Here is a 22868-nt window from a genome sequence, read left to right as displayed (position 1 = left end):
GCTTCTATTTAGACAGGACTCAGCAACTTCGTAAGTCAGACCAGTTGTTTGTGTCCTTCTCAGATAATAAATTGGGCCAAACCATCACAAAAGCTACAATCTCAAAATGGATCAGAGATTGCATAACTCAGGCCTATTCTTCTTCAAATAAGCAACTTGCATCATCTATCAAAGCTCATTCTACCAGAGCTATGGCTACTTCTATAGCTTTTCATTCCAAGCTCGCTATTTCGGAAATTTGTGCTGCGGCTACTTGGTCCAACCCGCACACTTTCATTTCCCACTACAAATTGGATGTGGCATCTAAGGGACGAGCTTCATTTGGTTCCACGGTACTCAGGAGTGTTTTCCAGTGAGCCACCCAGGATTCAGGTGCTAGGGACGCTGTCCCATCATTCAGAATGTAGGCGAGATAGGATCACATAACATCTTTTAGTTATGTACTCACCATAACTTCAGATGTTTGGGATCCATCTCGCCTACATTCCTGATACCCACCCTCCTTCCCCCTGCCTTGCAGATCAGAAGAGATAGAACGGTTTTGAGCTCCACTGTTTTATCTTGTTTCATCTGACGATGTTATATAAGCAGGGTATGCATGTGTGCATGTATGCGGACAAACTAGATCTGGGGGACTGTTGGTGGTGCATCCTGGGATATAGTAAGCTCAGCCAATAAGAGACTTCGCTCTTTGGCATAAGCGTGCCGAGTCGGAGCCGAGGGATCGGCTCCGAACCCATCATTCAGAATGTAGGCGAGATGGATCCCAAACATCTGAAGTTATGGTGAGTACATAACTAAAAGTTAAGTACTGCTAAGCTTAAGAATGGGAAAGGGTTTTTGTGAATCCTGTGTAGCGCATTGACTCCTGCCACACAATAACCATTGAGGGCCAACCCCACATATCAACTCTTGGGTCGTTGCTATCTACTCCCTTCTCCATTGAGCAGTTCAGTCTTTCTGGGTTAGAATTGCAGTGTGTGTGCACACCTATTTCTAAATCAGCTGCTTTTTCTCGGCAGCAGACCACTGCATAGCATGCTAAAAAAATCATTGCTGGATGTCAGGGCCTCCATGGTATGCCAGGTAATTATAGTTCGGCCCTTGTGTCCTTTTCCAAACTTAACTGAATCTTTTAATAGTTTGTTATTAGTTTCATGAATAGGAGGGGAAATGACTACCTTGGCAGGAATTGTGAACAGTATAGGAAGCAGACTTGAGCTTGTGGCAGAGTATTTTCAGTCCATTTATGTTACTAGACTCTGGATAATGCAAGCATAGTTCAGACTGCAAGTAAGCAACAGAGTATCATACAGCAGCACTGAGACTTCACCTCCCAAGCACATTACAGGGTACAGAGACCTATATTAAAAATAATGGGGAAACTGCCAGCTTTGCTGATAAAACTGGCTATGCCTTAAGGTAAAGACTTAAGTTGTAGGGCTGTCTTGGGTCAGCAAAGTGTCATTCCTGTTGCCCACTTTTTTGAAAATGAGTTGCCATCCTTCAGTCTGCTAGTCCAGATGCAGTGATCTTGAGAGTGTATTAACCATGCCTCTTCTCCTTTTCCCACTCTTGAGCTCATCTGCTCCTGCATCCTTTTATACCTGTTGAGTTGACACTTAACCCAGTCCTACCTACTGCTTTTCCCACTGCCTCCTTATAGGCGGGCATGTCATTTGGCTTCAGGAGGCTGTCTTTCTTTCCTTGACAGCTTCTTGAGGCAGAATTGGTGTTGGTTATGATGTGTCTGGGTAATACACCCCCACCCCCCAAAGTTGCCAGGTTTCTTGTGAGTGTAGAACAGTCATTTGTTGTCTCACCCAATTTTTCCCCCATGCAGGCTTTCTTCATTGATTGCTTTCTTCTTGCTTGTTTTGTATCTGTTTAGTCAAATCTGGACACCTGATGGCTCCTTCTCCTTAAAATTGCATGAAGTGTCTTAACCTAATGGTGTGTACTTAAGTTACCATCACGTTAAGCTCTTGTCCCCTTTCAGTTAGTTCCTTGTCACCAAACTACTAAATGTTTTGAGTAGCATTCATGGGAATCCACATTCCTGATCCTGGTATCTGAGAAAAGCGCTCTTGGAGGTGGGAGTTGGTCATCCCTCACAGAAAAGTATCCAGGCTTGCTTGGGTCTGTAAGTGCAACTGTGATACTTGGATCTCTTTATCGCTTTATAGTTTTTCTCTGCTGTTGATATTACTTGTTTGACACCCACATAATCCTTACTCATAAACTTTCTTTTCTATTTCTTCCACACTGAACTGTAAAGTGATGCTGTCAGTTTTTTAAATGGTGCCTTCCTTTCAGCATCCCTGATACCTCTGCATTACTTAAAATTGTAACTTTTGTGATACACCTTCACAGCTTACTAGTGCAGAATTATTATTTAATCTGATATTGTTAATCATCGTTCATTCCTTACGTGTGGGTATCTGTTCCGACCTCAGAACCGAGCCGGCCATCTTCCAAGCTCACGTCAGCTGCAAACTCTCAAGCTAAAACTCTTACCCAGAATTTCCCTCTCCCTGTTACCTCTGATTTCGTTTGCCGCGTCAGCATTCGGTCGTGTCAAGCTACTTCTCCTGAGCTAAGTAGAATATTTTTCTTCATACGAAATTCTAAAGCAGCCTTTTCTCACAGAAAAATTATTAGATAGTTTTCTCTTACCTTATCGCATTTAGCGACTATCCTTTCAATTCCTTTCCTCCCCTTTACCGCAAGGTAATTTCTTTTTACCATCGTTGGTAAACCCCCTTTCCTCCTTACCTTCGGGTAATTCTTGTACCATTGCTGGTATTTTTTCTGGGGTTTCCTTCTTTCTTTCTAACATGGCAGATAAAAAAAGGTAGTCCAGGATTTAAAAGATGTTTAGATTGTGGCCATAAATTGCCTACTTCAGATGCACATTCCCTGTGTGTCTTTTGCTTGGGTGTGCCTCATGTAACAGTTGACTAGCCCTGCGGGATTTGCAAGAATTTCTCTAACAGGACGTTGATTGAGAGAAAAAATAAATAAATTAAATATTGAAGGGGCTACTTAAGTCTCCTTTTTTAGAGGCTATTTCTGGGTCAGCGGCTTCAACCCCTCCAAGATCCCATAAGAAAGAGCGATGAACATGTAAAGGCCAAGTGTCTTCCTTTGTCCCCTGCTGTGGACCCCCAGGAACTGAGACCCAAGAAAGCTAAGCTTTCCAGTTCGGATTTGACTTCTTCGGCTCCAGCGCTTTTGGTACCTAGAACTTTGGCACCGAGGCCATTGGCGCCATCTGTGATTTCGGCACCGACTAGCGTGTCTTTTCGGTACCAAGAGGCTCCAACTGTCCAGTCATTGCAGACTGTTATGACGTCAATGGATTTTTCGACGCCCATTGCCTTTCCGGCTCTTGACAACTTACCCGGCACCGACTACCCTCTCATGCCGACAACCACTTCGGTACTGACCTTATCGTCGGTGCAGACCATGACTTCGGCAACGATGATTTCCTCGGTGCAGACACCTGTAGTTAAGTCTTTTACAGCCCCATTGTTTTCAGTGCAGACCTCCGAGGTGGGCACCGAGCTTGCTCCGTCTTTGGATAGACCTGACTCCCCCTCAGCCGTGTCCATGAAATCCACTAGAAGCCTCTCTGAACATGTGTTGCGTCATGTGGATCAAGTGCTTTTGGCCAGAGGTGTCCCCCCCCCCCCCCCAGGACCTATCCTTTCTCGGGAGGTGTTCACCCTTTACCAAAGACCCCTACTTATTCTCCTCCTTCATTGCCTTTGAAGCCCCTTGATATAGCACAGTCTTCCCCCTCTATGGTTCCTTTTATGGACCTCACTAAGGAGCTGCAGTTACCTTTGTGGCAGGAGAGTTTTTTGCTACAACCCAGGATGTCAGCTGTGGCGTACGTAATTTGATGTTTCACAGCCATTCAGGGACTCTTGAGTCGGCAGACTGAGCCACATAGGAGAAGGGGTGACCCCTGTCCTGGGCACTCACCCCTCTTTAGGTAGACCGGCCATCTAGCTAATGGAGAAGGTTCTGGCATCAGTGATCCTGTGCTTTCACTCTTCCCTCCTATGGATCGCAATGTACACAAGTCGCTCCTAGCGGACACCGGGCGCCAGGGCCTCAGGATATACTCCCACAGGAGACCCCTTTTGCACTGTCTTCCCCAGCTTCTCCCTATGAGGAAGTTCATCAAAAGAGCTCATGTAGGGGGAAGCACATGGACTCCACAGAGGAGTCCCTTACTGAAGACACAGACTTTGAGTTCCCCTCGCTCACCCTCTGAGGTATCCTTTGGTGATATTCTTAAACAGAGAGGTGACTGGTAGCCCTCAAACCCAACCTCTGAAGAGTCTGTATTCCTGCAGGCCTTTTGCGCCCAGCCCCCTACCTCCTGGGTTACTCCACCTGCCGACGAACTGATCCGGCTCGTCGTGCAGCAATGCGTGGAAGGCTCCTGACACCGTTGAGGCCATTCCCCGGAGGCCAGATAAAATTTTGTCCCCTCCTGCTACTGATCCCCATTGGTCCAAAGGTCTTCATGTAGATGCTTTGGTGGTGGCGGCCGTAACTAAAAAGGACCTGGCGGAAGAAGAAAGCCAGACTGCCTGTCCGCCCAACAGAGAGTCCCGGGCTCTGGACAGAATAGGGAAGCGTACCTTTGCATCAGCAACCTTTGCAATCAGGTCCCCGAACTATATGGCACACTTTACCAGGGTTCAAAGAGATTTAATTTTTGAGCTCTCTGACACTTTGGCTGGAGCTGTGTCTGATGAGGTCCGTGACAAAGTGGCCTCTCAGCTAGTCATCATTGAATCGATATCTAACTCCTCCATGTGCCTGATATCTCGCTCATCAGAAGGAGCAGCTAGAGAGGCAAGTTCAGGCATTGTTCTGAGACGACACTCCTGGATGCACTTGTGTAATTTCACAGAACCCTTCAAGGCTTCTTTCTCAACGCTCCCATCGAAGCCTCTTCATTGTTTGGACCCAAGGTTAAAAGCACACTGGCCAGATGTGAGCAGGACGGTAAGACCCTTTCTGCCGTGGGTGTCCGTTATTCTTCCCCTCAACGAGCTTTCTCCAGAAACCAGAAGAGTGGGAAGATATGGCACAAAGTCTCATGGTCCTTTCCGTGACACACAGGCCGAGTTCTCCCCTAGAGGCAAAGGGGGAAACCTACAGGGAAGACACCCTTTTCGGGTCAGAGGGGGTCCACATAACCAGGGTTCCAGGGACTTCTTTCCATGGCTAATCCTACCAGCGCTCCTGAAGAGCGGCCCAAATGCTTTCCTCTGGAAGTGGTTGGGGGTCTTTTTTCTTTGTACCCTTCTGCCTGGCTAACCATCATGGATTCTTGGGTACAAAGGATAATAACCAGAGGTTATCATATTCCCTTCGACCTTTGTCCCACTCCCCTAACATACTTGCCCGACATTCCACCCAGTCAAAGGGAAAGAAGCAGCATTAGAGATTTCAAAGCTGCTAAGAAAAAGTCGTCCAAATAGTCCCTCCAGGCCAGATATGATCCGGATTCTACTCAAGACTATTTTTGGTGCCAGAGAAAACCAGGGACTGGAGACCAATTTTGGATGTCAGTGTATTGAACAAGTTTGTAAAAGTACAAAAATTCCGGATGGTCAGAATACAGTCTTTACTTCCACTTTTGGAAAAAGACTATTGGATGTGCTCGATATATCTTCAAGATGCGTACTACCACATAAAAGTGGACAGACCAAGAAGATTCCTTCACTTCCGTGTGGGAGCCAATCACTACCAGTTCAGAGTACTACCCTTCGGACTCTACAGCCCCCAGAGTGTTCATAAAGTGCATGGCAGTCGTCACAGCTCACTTGCAACTACAAGGATTCCAGGTGTTTCCATACCTAGACGACTGGCTCATCTGAACCCCCACCAGACATCTATTGGAAGAAGCCCTGGCATACTCTCTCCTCTCTGCAGAAAGGCTAGGCATAACCATAAACTGGCAAAAATCCAATCTGACCCCATCTTACTCCACAGAATTCATAGGTGTTGTCTTGAATACAAAAGAATTGCAGAGCATCCATTCCAGAGCATAGAATTCTAAGGATAAAGCAACAACTGATCCCAATCCTTTCAAGGGAGAAATCCAGAGCTCCCTCTGTTCTACAGTTGTTGGGTTCCATGGCAGCCTCCATCACCGTTGTCCCCCTGGCCAGGTTTCACATGAGGCTTCTACAATGGCAACTGCTCACCCAATGGTATCCCTTTCAGTACCCTCTTTCAGCCAAGATTCTGGTAACTCACAGGTGCAAACAGGATTTAAATTGGTGGATGGCCCACAACCCGTCACAATGGTCTTGCCCCTTTTCCCCCCCAACAGCCCAAGGCTACAGTGACCACGGATGCCTCCCTGATTGGGGGGGGGGGGCTATGTCAGGGACAGACAGTCCAAGGTACTTTGTCCGAAATGGAGGCCCATCTGCATATAAATGTTCTAGAGCCGAGAGCGGTGCTTCTGGCTTTGCAAGGATTCCATCCCCTGCTGCCGTCTGGGACTATTGCGATACAGTCAGACAACATGGCGGTGGTCTGGTACATCAACAAACAAGGTGGAACCAAATCTTACCCACTCTTTCGAGAGGCCATCAGGATATAGCATTAGGCGATGGCTACCAACCGTTTTCCTCTAGCAATACACATTCCCAGGAGTTCCAACGTGATAGCAGACTCTGCAGGTGTGTACTACAACCTCACGAGTGGTCCTTGAATCCCTTGATAGCGGCGGAGATTTTCAGCCGCTGGGGTCTTCCTTGCTGTGACCTCTTTGCGTCCCCGACCAACTACAAATGCAGCAACTTTTCGCCCTGATTCCCCCTCCGAGACAGTCACCCAGGGACGCTCTAGTCCACGACTGGCCGTCGGGTCTACTTTATGCATTTCCACCTCTTCCCCTCATTCCCCAGTTTCTGAAGAAAGCCCGTCGGTTGAAGAACAAAGTAATCCTCCTAGCACCATATTGGCCTAGTCAGATTTGGTTCCCCTTCCTTTTGCCGTACCTGCTAGATCTACTGTGGATTCAATCCATCCAACCCCGGGGGTTGATCTCCCATTCGCAGAATCTGTTTCACCCCAACTTGAACTGCCTGAAGCTCACAGCTTGGCTCCTCCAATTCCCTTGATTGCCAGGCAGAATGATAGATCTTTGCCAGTACGTGACATTCTTATTGCATCTCATAAGTCTTCCACCAGAATTACATATCTCAGCAAGTGGAAAAGATTTATCTTTTGGCTGAAAGAAACCGGTGGGTCCTTTTTCAGCACCAGTGTCAATAGTACTTGGAGTATCTAGCTACCCTATTTCAATCCGGTCTGTCTCCTTCTTCCATTAGAGTTCATTTGGCTGCAATATCTAATTTCCATAATGGTGTCTAAGACTCCTCTCTTATGTCACACAAATTATGCAAGACTTTCATAAAAGGCGTGAATCATCTAAAACCCCCTTTTAGAGAACCTACTCAACCATGGGACCTGTCATTAGTCTTGCAAGCTTTGACAGTGCCACCTTTCGAACCAGCTTCTTCTTGCGACCTCAAATATTTGTCATGGAAAACCTTGTTTTTGGCCGCCATTACTTCTGTCAGACGTATCTCTGAGCTTCAAGCCTTATGCATAGAGTCCAAATTTGATTTTTCATAGAGATAGTGTCATTGAGAACTAATCCTTCCTTTCTGCCAAACATGATCTCTGAAATGTCCATTAATCAAACCACTGAATTGCCAGTTTTCTTCCCCAATCATTCAAACAAAGGGAGAGTATTACCTACATACCCTAGATATTCACAGGCAAATTCGCTTCTACTTGAACAGGATTAAGGCCTCTCGTAAATCGGACCAGTTATTTTTGGCCTATTCTGTACCTAGATTAGGATGTGCTGTTGCTAAGGTCACATTGGCTAAATGGTTGAAAGACTGCGTGACCTTCATTTATAGACAACATAATATTCCATTACCTACTACCATAAAAGCTCATTCTACAAGGCCGGTGGCAACTTCTGCTGCCTTCCATGCCAGAGCCTCTTTACATGACATTTGTGCAGCTGCAACTTGGGCTACTCCTCATACCTTCATCAGTCATTACAAATTGGATTTGGCCTCCAGGGGAAGAGCATCTTTTGGTTCTATGGTGCTCAGGAATGTCCTTCCATGAGGGCCTCCCAGGTAGCTGGGGACTCTGTCCCACATGTAAGGAATGAACGAGGATTAACCATATCTGATGAAGTTATGTCTTACCATAATGTTCCATCTGTATTGTTGATCCTTGTTCAGTCATTAAGACCCTCCCTCCTTCCCCCTCCTGTGACTTCTAGTGGATCTCACCATCCGGTTCTATTAGGTCATTTGACCAGAGGTAGCCTCTACCTTCTTTTGACTTGCAAACTCAGTCTGAGGTAACAGGGAGAGGGGAATTCCGGGTAAGAGTTTTAGCTCGAGAGTTTGTAGCTGACACGAGCTTGGAAGATGGCCGGCTCTGTTCCGAGTTCGTAACCGATACCCACACGTAATGACTGAACGAGGATCAACAATACAGATGGAACGTTATGGTAAGACATAACTTCTTTTTTTCACCCTTTAGCAGAATCTCTGGCCTTCCCAGGACTAGACTGGAAATCTTATCAGACTTTTGCTGAGTCTGTGGCTTTCTTGCAGTGAGCTTATAAATTATGTATTGGACATCTACCTGCCAAAGCCAGATGCAGGCACTCCAACCCCTTTTGCAAACTGTGAATTCATATTGTGATGCTCTTCATGAGTTCCATGATTCTGCCTTTGTTTGGTAATGCTCCCTACTGAGGACAAGTGTTGCAGTACCAGCTGTAGGTTAGTAGTGACCACCCCATAGTAACCTGTTCATTAACCTTGGACTGGGACAGGATGTTTGTTACCCACCCACTGCCCTTCATTAGCAGCTCACTTCTTCCTTATGAAGGAGACTGTAACCGTATTCTTTTTTTACTGTAAGGGTATTTATTTTATTCTTAATCCTATCCCTACAGATGATGGAATAACAGTGTGTTGTTCAGTACTCCCCCTAGACTCTTCTCTCTCACCCATTTCTGCAATCCATTTCACCCACTTTTTTTTCTGTTTTCTCTGGAGACCCTAGGAGAAAAGCTGCAGACTGTTATTACAAAGTTACAGAAAAGAAAAACATGTGACAGTAAAGTTTTATGCAAACATTATAATAATGTGCTTCGTATGAGAACATTAGAACTTTACAAAAGGCCTAAGAATGAAATTTACAAAAACATTACAGTAATGTGCATAACATGCAGTACAAAAGTTTTTTTATCAATGAAAAGAGAGAGAGAGATGCAAATGAGATAGGACAGTTGGAATAGGTGGGTGTTAAGTGTGAGAGGTGGTAAGGTGGGATCATTGTAGTGACAGGTGTTGGCGTTTAGGAGAAAATCTATGTTCAGGTTTAAAGAGATTTATGTTAGAAATGATTCGGATTGTAAGTGGGAGTTTGCTTAAGTACAAAGCCCTGCCGTTTAGAGGCTGAGATGGGCACCATGTTACTGCATATGCCTTCTATACCCTTTAACTACCTTTAATGGCTCAGGAGAGCCCAACCCATGTTATCCGAGTTGACTGCCTTTGTGATCCACTACCTACTTGAAAGGAAACAAGTTCAATGTATTGGGGAATCCCCGGTATGGGCAAGCTGGCCTAATCTACTCAGTCCCACCCTCCCTTCTCCAGCTGTTCACCACCTATGCTGCTGTTCAGACTCTGGACATTTGAGTCACAAGTGTAGGGCTTTATTCTTCTGCACCATAAAACCAGAAATGCTAGTACTGCTTTGTGTTAACCCAGATAGTGTTGTGCTTGTAGGCTTGTGAATTTTTTTTTTGCATGTTTTAATTGAGTGAGTTCCCCCCCCCCTTAGGAATTTGATGACCCAAGAGATGCTGATGATGCAGTATATGAGCTGGATGGGAAAGAACTGTGCAATGAACGGTGAGTATTATGTGATCTAGTAATTCTTAGTCACTGAATTTATATTTAAGGTTGAAAAATGTGTCTGTGTGTGTTTTTTTTTTTTTTTTTTTTTAAGATTTCTTTTGACCTTGTTTTATAACTATATAATAAAACTGAGGAGGACATTGGAATCCTGTGTACTTGAAGAAACATGCAAGTGTTTGCTTGTGCATGTTGAAATTCAAATAACTAAATGAGGAGGTTGGGGGTTAGACTACTTGTGTGTCTGTGTGAGGCTGTTTATATCTCTAGCTTTGGGATACCTACCTACCTACCTGGCAGTATAAATTTCCTTCCCTGACTTTGAAGAGTCTTGGTGGAAGGCGGCAGTTCGTCGTGTTATCCTGCTGCAGTCATCACACTTGGGTTATCCTGTCGTCAGGCAGTCCTGCATTCGGCCAGAATTCCAAAGTCTTGGTCCGGTGTCGGTTGCTGTCGCCTCTTCCCTGATGTCAGTGCGCCCGGGGTATATATAATGCAGCCGACGCCATTTTCTTCAGTCTTTCTTGCCGCGCGGTGCCCAAAGCAGAAGCAGTTCGCAAGTGCCGGTCGGCCGACTCAGATTTTCGAATTCGAATTTCAGACCGAAGTCTTCTATAAAGCTAAGTACCCCGTTGGGGAAACACTTCTTGCCTCAGACCGATGTCAGAAAAAGTTAACAATTGTATTTCTTGTGGGAAGCAAATACCTCATAAGGATTTTCATTCTTTTTGCATACCTTGCCTAGGCCCAGACTACGACGTCACTTCTTGTCGGTTTTGTGCTAGGTTTAATAAGCGTACTATTAAAAGACGCTTTGATTTCGCACGACACTACTTCGGTAGGAAATTTAACTACACCATGCCATCGGAGCAACCGACTACTGGTGTGCAGAAAAAACTCAGGGATAAGGACAGACAGCCCAGGCCTAAGCCTGATTCCGAGGCCTCGGCTGATCCGGTCTCCAGTTCTCCTTTCCTCAGTGAGGCTCTGACGCAGCCCCTGACTACCGCAGTTCTGGGACCCGAGACCGCTACGGATATTTTGACGGAATGTACCAGGCCGACGCAGCCTTTTGCTTCAGGCCCTTCCGACGACTTTTCTTCTAAAGACGTCGGTGCTTCAGAAACGCCATCAGTTTCGGAAGGCGTTTTCAGACCGACGACTCTTACCATTAAAACGTTTTCTAAGTCGAAGACTCCTTCTAAACCTAAAAGGACTGCACTTCAGTCTCCTGTTCAAGGCCCTATGCCTAAGAAACAGATGCTCAAAATGGCTGAAGATCTGAATTCTTTAATCAGGGGTTCACAGCCCCCTCCTGACAAAAGGCCTAGACAAGAGGAAGACCATGCTTCTTCTGAGCAAATGTCCATTTCTTCTGACTCCTGAGGACCAAGACTATTCCTTCTCTCCTTATGAAGATTCTGATGCTGAGGACTCTATTCCCTCAGCTTCTCCTCCTGAAGACTACTGCTTTGGGGAAACTTTACACACTATGAGGGAACATTTTCACTGGGAAGGTCAGGACTACTCTGATTCAAAGAAAAGGCTCAGAGTTTCTTTTACTACCCCAACACAGAACACTTGCCCATCCCACCAGTTTTGGACATTGTGGATGATGTCTATTTAGAATCCAGTTTCAACCCAGACTCTCTACCTCCTGCTCTGGCTAAGCTTGACAGATACTACAGAGTGCCTGTTTCCCACAAATTTCTTTACAAAAGCCCAGTAGCTGACCCAGAGACTATCTCCCAGGGTCCCAAGGGGGCTAAGGCTTCTATGGCTAAAAACCCAGTACCTTCTGAGAGGGATTCCAGAGCACTAGACAGGTGGGGGAAAAGGTTTACACCTCAGCCACACTAGCTTTGAGGACACTGAATTGTCAATTTCATATGCTTAAGCATCAGCAATTTCTAATCTCTCAGTTAAAGCAAAGAATTACCTCTCTCCCTCAACAAACTGAATTGAAAGAAGTGCAGGATCTGTTGCATGCCACTGAGCAGGTGGGCAAACATACCTTACAACGTGAGTTTGATTCTTTGGAGGCCTCTTGCAGAGCAGCTGTCACTGGGTCTGTTATACGTAGGCATGCTTGGGTAAAGGAACAAACTCTGCCTGATCATGTTGAAGCAAAACTACTAGATGCTCCCTTACAGCAGGATGTTCTTTTTGGAGTTAGAGCAGAAGAAGTTTTAAAGAAAATGTAAGATAAGGCAAAATCTATGCAGACAGTCAAAGATTTCTTACAAGTACAACCCCCTCGCTTCAGCAGAAACTGGCCAACAAAAAATTGGTCCTTTCCAGCCACTGACAGAGCACAGAGGGGTAAATACAGACACCCAAGGGGCAGAGGACAACCACAAGCCCAGTATAAACCTCGCCAATGGGGGCACTACAGCACCGAAGGGCGGAGAAGACAGGTCTCAATCCACCAGAAGACAAACTCAATGACTTGCACCTCATCTGGCCAAGCAATACTCTTTTTGGCAGCCCCCTTGGGGGGGAAAACTCGCACTTTTTGCAGACAACTGGCACATTGTCACAAGGGACAAATGGGTCCTAGACATAATTTCACGAGGATACAGATTCCACTTTCACACCTTGCCAATGAAAAGAGGAATGTCAAACGTGCCTCAAAATCAATGGGCAGAGGCACAAAAGCAAATTACGTCTCTCATGGACATGAGAGCCATTCAACTGGTACCTACTCGAGGGCAAGGATTTTACTCAAGACTCTTTCTAGTGCCCAGAAAGGACAATGCCTGGAGACCAATACTGGACCTTTCAATTCTAAACACTTACTTACAAGTACCCAAATTCAAGGATGCTAACACTACAGCAGCTACTTCCCATGTTGGGCAAGGAAGAATGGCTAGTAACGTTGGACCTCAAGGAGGCATACCTGCATGTCCCTATCAGACAAAGTTGCAGAAGATACCTCCGATTCATTGCAGGTTCAACCCATTACCAATTCTCTGCACTGCCCTTTGGCTTATCTACTGCGCCCAGAGTTTTCACAAAATGTCTGGCACCAGCAATTGCATACTGCAGACAAAGAGGAATTCAAATATATCCATACCTGGATGACTGCCTCATCCAAGCAGAAAGCATAGACATTCTCTTACATCATCTGGCCTTTGTAAAGCATCTACTAAACTGCCTGGGGTACACAGTAAACGAAAAGAAGTCAAAAATAGTACCCTCGCCAAAAATAACATTCCTGGGTGCCAGCTTGAATACAACGGCCCAGAAGGCTTATCTTGCGCCAGACAAGCAACTACAACTAACTCAATATTTCAAGACAATGGCAACAAAGACCCAATTAACTGCAAGAAAAATTCTGCAGGCTTTGGGCTTCATGGCATCTTGCATTCTAATAATACCATTTGCAAAGCTGCATATGAGGAAATTACAGTGGTACCTAAAAAGCGTATGGTCTCAACACAGTCACAGCTTGGACACAATGATATCTCTCATTCCCTGCCTACAACAGGAATTTCTATGGTGGTCACAGGCATGTCACCTCAACAAGGGTCAGCCTTTCACCTTGCCCCCAGCCAGGCAAACTATCACAACAGATGCTTCAGACTACGCCTGGGGGGCACACATGGCAGGGCAATGCATTTAAGGCCTATGGACTGCAAAACAAAGAAATCTGCACATAAATCAAAGAGAGATGCTAGCTGTACAGAAAGCTCTGACAGCCTTCAAGGATCTATTACATCCAGGACAACTTGCAATAAAGACGGACAACACCACAGTTATGTGGTACATAAACAAACAAGGGGGTACACATTCCTACCCTCTCTGCAGGCAAGCAATGATCTTATGGAACACAGCTCTGGCCTACCAAGTCCAGTTACAAGCTCAATTCCTGCCAGGACAGAAGAACACATTGGCAAACAACCTCAGCAGAAACATCAAAGATCCCCACGAGTGGAAATTAGACCCACAGATATTTGCAATGATAACTCAAAAATGGGGTCTTCCAAACATAGACCTGTTTGCCAGTCCTCAAAACTACCAACTGACAATTTTGTACAAGGACATTTCACCATCAAGCTTGGAAGGTGGACTCTCTCTCTTTCAGTTGGAAAAACCTGACAGCATATGCCTTTCCTCCACTACCTCTCCTCACAAAGGTTCTTTTAAAGGTCAAAAAGGAGAGACCACGACTGATTCTCATAGCCCCAGACTGGCCACGCCAGCACTGGTACTCGCTATTGAAAAATATGGCCCACAACCCACCCATGGATATTGCCTCAAATACCCCATTTGCTCACACAACAAAACAAACATTCTTCACAGCCAGCTCAAAACGTTAAATCTGGCTGCATGGCAAATCAACTAAACATCCAACCAGCTCCTCTTTCACAAGCAGTACTGGATGTTATTCTGGAAGCCAGGAGGCCAAGCACCAGGAAGGCTTATTCGGACAAATGGAAAAGGTTTTGTGCCTGGAACCAAGCTAAAGGCCAAGACACAAGTCAGCCTCTCATGCCTCACATTCTACAGTATTTAGCTGAGATGTTGCACAAAGGACTTTCCTTTTCCTCAAAATCCATGCTTCAGCTATTTCAGCTCACTACAACACGGATCCACCTTTATTTTCACATCCTCTCCTAAGGCAATTCCTCAGAGGAGCAAAGAACATTAGACCACCCAGGAGAGCTCCTACACCAACATGGGACCTCCACTTTGTTCTGGAAAAACTAACGCCACCTTCCTTTGAACCAGCTCTCTGTGCAGATCTTCAGTTCCTATCATGGAAGACTGCCCTGCTCCTAGCAATAACTTCAGCTAGGAGAGTCTCGGAACTGCAGGCACTAATGGCAGTGGAACCTTTCCTCATCTTTCATCAAGACAGAGTTTCTCTACGAACTAATCCTTCCTTTATGCCCAAAGTAGTTTCCAGTGTAGCTTTAAATCAAACCATCCACCTACCCACCTTCTTCCCCAATCCACAGAACAAAGGTGAGAGACTCCTGCATTCCTTGGACATTCACAGACAGCTTTGTTTACTACTTGGACAAAACTAAGGCTTTCAGAAAAACCGACCAGCTCTTTGTATCCTATGCTACAGCTTCTCAAGGGAAGGCTATATCTAAGCAAACCATTTCTAAATGGATAGGTCATTGTATACGGTTCTGCTATACCCATCATGGGAAACTAGTCCCTGCTACCATTAGATCCCACTCTACCAGGGTAACAGCTACCTCTACAGCCTTTTTCAGGCTTTTAGAAGCTGCAACTTGGAGTTCAGTGCACACCTTCACCAAACACTAAGTCCAGGGCGGACTTTGCCACTGCAGTTCTGCAGGGCCTGATTGCCTCCACTAATCCTCTGATACCTTCCCCCTACCTTAGCTTTGGGATTCAACCCAAGTGTGATGACTGCAGCAGGGTAACACGATGAACATAGTACAGTTTTGTACCTACCATAAATGTAGATGTTAGAGTGTTCACCCTGCTGCAGTCCAGGTTACCCTCCCTCCATCCCCTCTGATCTACTGGAAAAATCTCTTCTATGCCTTACTGATGTATTTGCTTATAGCTGAAGGGATTTTGTGTTTGTGCAGTGTTCACTCCTTTTGGTACTAATTCTGACCACCTTTTTGGGGGCACCTGACACCTGGGGCAAGAAAAACTGAAGAAAATGGCGTCGGCTGCATTATATATACCCCTGGCACACTGACGTCAGGGAAGAGGAGACAGCAACCGACGCCGGACCAAGACGTTGGAATTCTGGCCGACTGCGGGACTGCCTGACGACAGGATAACCCAAGTGTGATGACTGCAGCAGGGTGAACACTCGAACATCTACATTTATGGTAGGTACAAAACTGTACTTTTTTCTCTCCACTGTGTAATTTTGAATCTAGGTTTGGATCTTTTTTGTCCTTGACACTTGAGTATTTAGTCCTTCCATATATCCCTTGTCACCCCTTTGATCCCCTAGGCTTCTGTATAGGGGTGAGATTGCAGCTAATAGGTCTACAAAACAGAGAAATTCTTATGCAGACTAACTCCACTCCTAACATTCTTATGCTTGTGTCACCGGTGTGTTGCTTGCATGCAGACAGCTGCTTATAGTGCATGTGTTGCTTAATGTTGAAGTATATTTTGTGGCATGCTGTCTGTGTTTTCTGCACTTAGACTTACCTACTGTGGTAGTGGGGCAAGTCTCTGGGCAACTGCAAGTAGAATGGTGAAACCTTGCATAACGGTAGTTTAAGGAAGTACAAGAAAGAGAAGTTTTTGAATATCTTTGTGCAATTGCAGAAACTAGAAAGTTCAGCTGAAATGTGCTAGGATAAGTGGAGTCTTGATTGTTTTGTTAATGAGCAATTTTTATGTGGGGGGGGGGGGTTGTGGAAAATTTTAGATTCTGTATGCATTGCTAAGTGTTTGATTGAGGTGATTTATATCATGGTCACCGAGTTTGTTTGGAGGTGGCACAAAATGTAAGTTTACAACTCTACTCGGAGCACGCAGTAATGAGTTTCGTTGCGGTCATTGGAGGTGGTACAAAGTCTAAAACTTCATTCACCAGTTAAAATGTTTGCTTCAGAGTCACTATTGAACATGCCAGAGAACCACGCAGAGGAGGAGGAGGAGGAGGAGGATTCAGGCGAGGAAGAGGTGGCTATGGAGGTGGTGGCAGCGGCGGTGGAAGCAGATTTTCTGATAGATACGGTAGTAGACGTCCCCGAAATGAAAGCAGGAGGTGAGTTTCTTTTTTTCTGATCTGATTGTTTTTGTCTGATAATATTTTTGTTTACTTTCTGCTTGATAATATTTTTGTTTACTTTCTGCCTGAAGTGGTATCCTTACTGACGAGGGGAAATTTGTCTAGGGCACTGGGAAACATCACCAAGTCTTTTCATAAGTGTGGTGGTATCTTACCCGAGCTGCCACTAACCCAGCCAGATGTCTGTTAAACGCATCGTCCAAAGGACAATGTAGCTGATAAGTTAATGTGTTTGTAAATATATGGTAATGTAAACACACAAAGCATATATAGTTCAGAATGACCTAAGTTAGGACCATCAAGCTGTATAGCTTGCTTATTTTAATACTGTTAAATATGTTCATCTTTGAGTCATTGCAGTAGCATTACGCTATATGGGATGTGCCCTACCCAGGATCTTGTGTCTGGCCAGTGTTTAAAAAAGTAAATAAATAAATAACTCTTAAGCACCTTTCGAGTGCACCATACATCCACTGTAGCTTGTTGTACTGGTGCCAAGTTTCTGAAATTTTATGCACAAGAATTCCCTTCTCAGTGTGCACCTTCTCACCTCCTACACCTGTTCTGTTCACCAGTCTTAAACGTAGTTCTAGAGAGCAAACTGCATAAAAGCCCCTTGCTTGAGTCTTCCATGGCTCTTAGCTGTCAGACAGTCCCCTCTTCTTACAGAAAAGAACCACCTTAGATGTTGAAGTTGTCTTGCCTTCATCCTCATTCTTAGTCAGACACTGACAAATCTGCTGTGGCTGCCTTTGAGCAGTATGTCTGGTATTCCTAAACCCCTCTGGTGGTGGTGGCCTGTGGGATGGTAAGGGTAAAGAGCCAGGTACTTTCTCAGACATGTCAGACTGCTGCCAAGAAAGGAGAAAGTACAGTTTTGTACCTACCATAAATGTAGATGTTCGAGGATCCACATTGCTGCAGTCCTAACTATTGGGTAGTCCGCTGTCCAGTCGGCCCGAATACCAAAGTATATGGCTGACGTCGGTCAGGGCGCATTAGACTGACGTCAGTACGTCAGGGTACTAATGCGCATGACCGACGTCATATCCTCAGTCTTTTCTTGCCCCAGATGTCAGAAGACCCTAAAAAGACAAGGCCCAATATACCTGCACCAAAAATATGTACAATATATACAAAATCATCAGCATATAACCTCACCTACACAACCACCCCTAAACACAGAGGGGAAGGAGGGAGGGTAAATTGGACTGCAGCAATGTGGATCCTCGAACATCTACATTTATGGTAGGTACAAAACTGTACTATGTTCTTCATTCCACATTGCTGCAGTCCTAACTATTGGGTAGAATCCCAAAGCAGAGGTAAGGGAGGCTGGCAAATCATAAAGAAGCAGGAGCTGACAACATGCCTTGCAAAATGGCTGTGGCAAAACCAGCCCTAGACTTAGAGTAGAGAGGAAGGTGATAATGCTTAGAGAAAGTATGCACTGAACTCCAAGTAGCTGCCTCCAAAATATCCTTAGTTGCCACCCCTTAGAAATGCTGTTGAAGTGGCAGTAGCCCTAGTGGAATGAGGCCTAATCCCAGCTGGAATCTCCTTGCCATGATGGGAATAACAAAATGCAATGCAAAACCCAATCCACCTAGAAATAGTTTGTTTTGACACAGGCTTGCCCTGCGAACTCAAAGCAAAAGAAACAAACAACTGCTGAGACTGCCTAAAATCCTTAGTCCTGCATAAATAATAACGCAATTGCCTGTGTACATCTAAAGTGTGCAAAATCTTTTCCCCTTTATTTTGGGGGTCTGCATAAAAAGTAGGCAAATGAATAGTTTGGTTTAAAGCCACACTAGAAACCACCTTAGGCATAAAGGAAGGATTAGTACGTAATGATACCCTATCCTTATGGAAAATCAAAAAAGGCTCTACTGCCATAAGGGCCTGCAACTCAGACACCCTTCTTGCAGAAGTAATAGCCAACAGAAAAGCAGTCTTCCATGACAAGTATTTCAATTCAGCAGTAGCCGCAGGCTCAAAAGGTTGTAGGGTAAGTTTTTCCAACACAAAATTGAGATCCCAAGCAGGAGTAGGAGCTCTACGTGGGGGTCTTATATTCTTTGCCCCTCTAAGAAACTGCTTGAACAAAGGATGCGAAAACAATGGTGGGTCACAATCATAGTGAGCTGAAATTGCTGCAGCATGAATCTTAATGGAAGAGAAGGACAAACCTTTGTCCAATAACTCAGTAAGATACTGAAGAGCCACACTCAAATTAGGCTCAGAAATCTCCAAATTCTTTGCTGTACTCCAAAATAAAAATCTCTTCCATTTTTCTGCGTACACTTTCCTTGTACTAGGTCTTCTAGCTTCCATAGTCACATTTAAAACTTGTTGAGGAAGTTGAGACCTGCTGTGATTCAACACAGAATATGCCAGGCTGTTAGATGAAGAGAGTGAAGCTTGACATTGAGCAGATGACCGTCCTTCTGAGATAACAGATGTGGAATCAAAGGTAAAGGCCATGGAGGCTTCCTTACCAGACTCCTTAGTAGTGGGTACCAGTGTTGCCGAGGCCAATCTGGAGCTATTAAAATCATCCTTGGCTTGTCTTGTCTGACCTTTAAGAGCACCTTTGGAAGCAGAGGCAGAGGTGGAAAGGCATACACATGAAGATTTTTCCAACTGAAAGAAAGAGCATCCACTTTCCAAGCTGTGTGATGAAACCCCTTTGTGCAAAACTTTGGCAGCTGGTGGTTTAGTGGAGAAGCGAACAGATCTATGTCTGGAGTTCCCCATGACACTGTCAATTTCTGAAATACATGAAGATCCAGTTTCCACTCGTGGGGATCCATGATTTGTCTGCTTAACACATCTGCTAAGGAGTTCTGTGCTCCGGCAGAAACCTTGCCTGAAGAGTTAGTTGCAAGCTGAGCGCAGTCTCCCATAAAATCATTGCTTGCCTGCATAGAGGATAAGAACGTGTTCCCCCTTGTTTGTTGATGTACCACATGACAGTTGTGTTGTCTGTTAGAATCAACACCTGCCCTGGAAGAAGTAACTCCTTGAAAGCCATTAATGCAAACTGGACTGCTAACATCTCCTTCATGTTGATATGTAGATGCTGTAGTCTGGCAGGCCACTTGTCTTGTATCCACTTTCCATTCAGATGAGCTCCCCAAGCAATGTCCGAGGCATCTGTCGTTAAAATCTGACTCGCCTCTGGCCGGGTCACAGAGAGTCCCTTGTTTAGGTGACATTCCTGAGCCCACCACAAAAATTCTTTTGAAGGCAAGGTATTATTTGAATGACAGTGTCCAAATCCTGGCAGTGCTGTGCCCATACCATTGCAGCTTCCTCATATGCAGTTTGGCATTGGGAAGCACCAGAATACAAGATGCCATGAACCCTAATGCTTGAAGGACTGTCCTTGCAGTCAGCACGGACTGATGAGATAGTTGATGGAAGTAAAGGGATAGACTCTTTTGCTTGTCCGGGGTTAAAAAGGCCATCTGGGCTGCTGTATTCAGTCTCACACCCAGAAAGCACATGTCTTGAGAGGGTACTAGACTGGACTTTATTTCGTTCACAGAATACCCTAGGCATCTTAGCACTGCTATAACATATTCCAGATGCTGTAGAAGGTCTTCCTTTTCTTGAGCCAGAATCAGGCAGTCGTCCAAGTAAGGATAGATTTGAATTCCTTTTAGCCTGAAGTAAGCTATCACTGGAGCCAGAACCTTTGTGAATACTCTGGGCAGTAGATAAGCCAAAGGGCAATGCAGAGAACTGATAATGAGAATTTCCAGCTCGAAACGCAGATACTTCCTGCAACTTAGTCTTATAGGCACATGAAGGTAAGCTTCCTTGAGATCTAAAGTTACCATCCAGTGATCTTTGCCCAGCAGAGGTAAAAGCTGTTGTAACGTCAACATCTTGAACTTGGGAATGTCCAGATAAGTGTTGAGGATAGATAAATCCAAAATTGGTCTCCACGTGTTCCCCTTCTTTGGTACTAGGAACAGGCGAGAATAAAATCCTAGGCCCCTTTCTGATACAGGGACTGGCTGAATGGCCCCTGTTTGGAGTAACAGAGAAATTTGCTTGTGAGCCTCTTTCCTTTGTGGAGGAGGAACGTCTGGCATGCCTTTGAAAGGGGGCAATGTATGGAAATAAAACCTGTAACCGTGGTGAATGATATCCAACACCCATCTGTCTTGAGTAATTAAATCCCAATTTTCTTTGAAAAGAGACAGTCTTCCTCCCAAAGGAGCTGCCAGACGAGAATCCACTGGCAGCTGAAAAGGCAGGTCATTGGGTCTGTTTACGAAAGGACTGACCCCTGCCCTCACCAGAAGTCTGAGCAGGTGAACTCCTGTTCTAGGCCTAAAAGAACCTTGAGCTCTGCCCCTACCACGTCTAGACCTACCCCTAGACTGGGAATCATAAGCAGGATATGTCCATCCCTTAGTAGGCCAATTTCTACTAAACTTCGTGGCTGCACCTGCAAAAATCTTTAACAGTTTGCATAGACTTAGCTTTGTCCTCCATTTTCTTTAAAACTGCTTCCACAGGCGAACCAAACAACACATCAGACTGTAAAGGAGCATCCAAAATCCTTGTCTTAACATGCTCAGCTAAATTCTGATCCCTCAACCAGGCATGCCTGCCAAGAACAGAACTAGTGGCAGCCACCCTCGAGGAGGCCTGTACAGCATCAAAACCACATTGCAAAGAATGCTTACCCACTTGTTCAGACACATGAACTAAATCCAGCAACTCTTTACACTCAATACCTTCCGCCAAAGCATCCACCTTAGATTTCAATTGTGAAAGGAGATAATTTTGATATTTTAGCATGTGAAACTGACAATTCAACGCCTCATGGCTAAAGTGGAAGAAGTATACACTTTCTTTCCCCATCTATCCAAAGCCCTTGCCTCTTTATCAGTGGGAACAGGGTTTTTAACAACAGAGGCCTTAACACCTTTAGGTCCCTGAGAAACAGTTTCGGGTCTGCCCTAGGACTCTTAAAAGATACTTATGAGCTTCAGGCACCCTATAGTACCTATCAGGTTTAACAGGAGCAGGAGGCAAAGAATCAGGGTTCAGGAAGCCTCTGCAAAAACATCTTCCACCACATTCAACACAGGAGGTATAGCTAAGGGCCTATGCTGGGGTAAAACAAGAATTCCCTAAGCCTTTTCCTGGAATCAGAGTAATCTTGGCCTTCCCATTTAAAGTGCTCCCTCATGGAATGCAGAGTCTCTGAAAATGAGAAATCCTCAGGAGGAGAAGCTGTAGGAGTGGAATCATCCACATCAGAATCAGAATAAGGAGGATACTCCTGCAAGTCTTCCGCAGAAGACTCAGAAGCCTCTGAACACTGTTCAAAACTCTCAAACTCAGGTTCCACCCTAGGCCTCTTATCAGGAGGGGCATAGAACCTCTAATCATAGTAATCAAATCTTCTGCCATTTTAAGCATATGTTTCTTAGGCACAGAACCTGAAGTGCTAGGAGAAGCCCCCACTGAAGCTAAACTTGGCCTACCTCTCAAAGAAGTTTTGGAAACAGAAGGAGAGGCTCTAACTACCTTGGGAAGAGAGGGAAGAACAGTTACCTGAGAAGCCCCTCAGCCTGGCCTACCTCCTGAGAAGGCACATCCTGTAACAGTAAAGTCTCTGCCTGAGACTCCAAAGAAACTCCTGGCAAAACCTCTGGCTCCACTGAGCCTTCTAAAGAACCGACGTCCGGGACTGCCGGTTCATCAACCCTAGGCTTCGCTGTTTTGTCCTTGCGCTTTTTGGACGAAGCGGGCGTCGGAGCATCCGACGGCATTTTATAATTACAACGCTTCCCAAACACTAACCTGGCACAGTCTAACCTCCTCTTAATAGTGCGTTTGTTAAATCTAGCACAAGAGCGGCATCCAATAACGTCGTGCTCAGGCCCTAAACAAGGTATACACAAGGTATGGTAATCCCTATGAGGTATCTGTTTCCCACAAGAAATACAGTTATTCACTTTTTCTGACATCCGGTTAAATACTGAGGCAAGAAAAACCAAAATGTTCCCAACGGGTACTTAGCCAACTTTGATTCGGTCTGAAACTCCGACTTCAGAAAATTTCAGAACGCCAACCTGCACTCG

General features: G+C 45.2%; 1 protein-coding gene across 1 annotated transcript in view; it reads left to right on the top strand.

Annotated features, from left to right (window-relative positions):
• Positions 1 to 22868, top strand: part of LOC122804240 (serine/arginine-rich splicing factor 5-like) — a 261553-nt gene that overhangs the window by 145251 nt on the left and 93434 nt on the right. Inside the window, exons 4-5 of the mRNA XM_044073991.1 lie at positions 9934 to 10004; positions 16576 to 16731. Coding sequence (XP_043929926.1) covers positions 9934 to 10004; positions 16576 to 16731 — 227 coding nt within the window. The remainder of the gene's footprint in view (positions 1 to 9933; positions 10005 to 16575; positions 16732 to 22868) is intronic.

The sequence above is a fragment of the Protopterus annectens genome, chromosome 6.part0 (assembly GCF_019279795.1).
Source record: "Protopterus annectens isolate FY-2018-M chromosome 6.part0, PAN1.0, whole genome shotgun sequence".
In the NCBI taxonomy this organism is placed as follows: Eukaryota; Metazoa; Chordata; order Ceratodontiformes; family Protopteridae; genus Protopterus; species Protopterus annectens.
The sequence above is the reverse complement of the archived record's forward strand: the minus strand, read 5'-3'. Positions and strand labels throughout refer to the sequence as shown.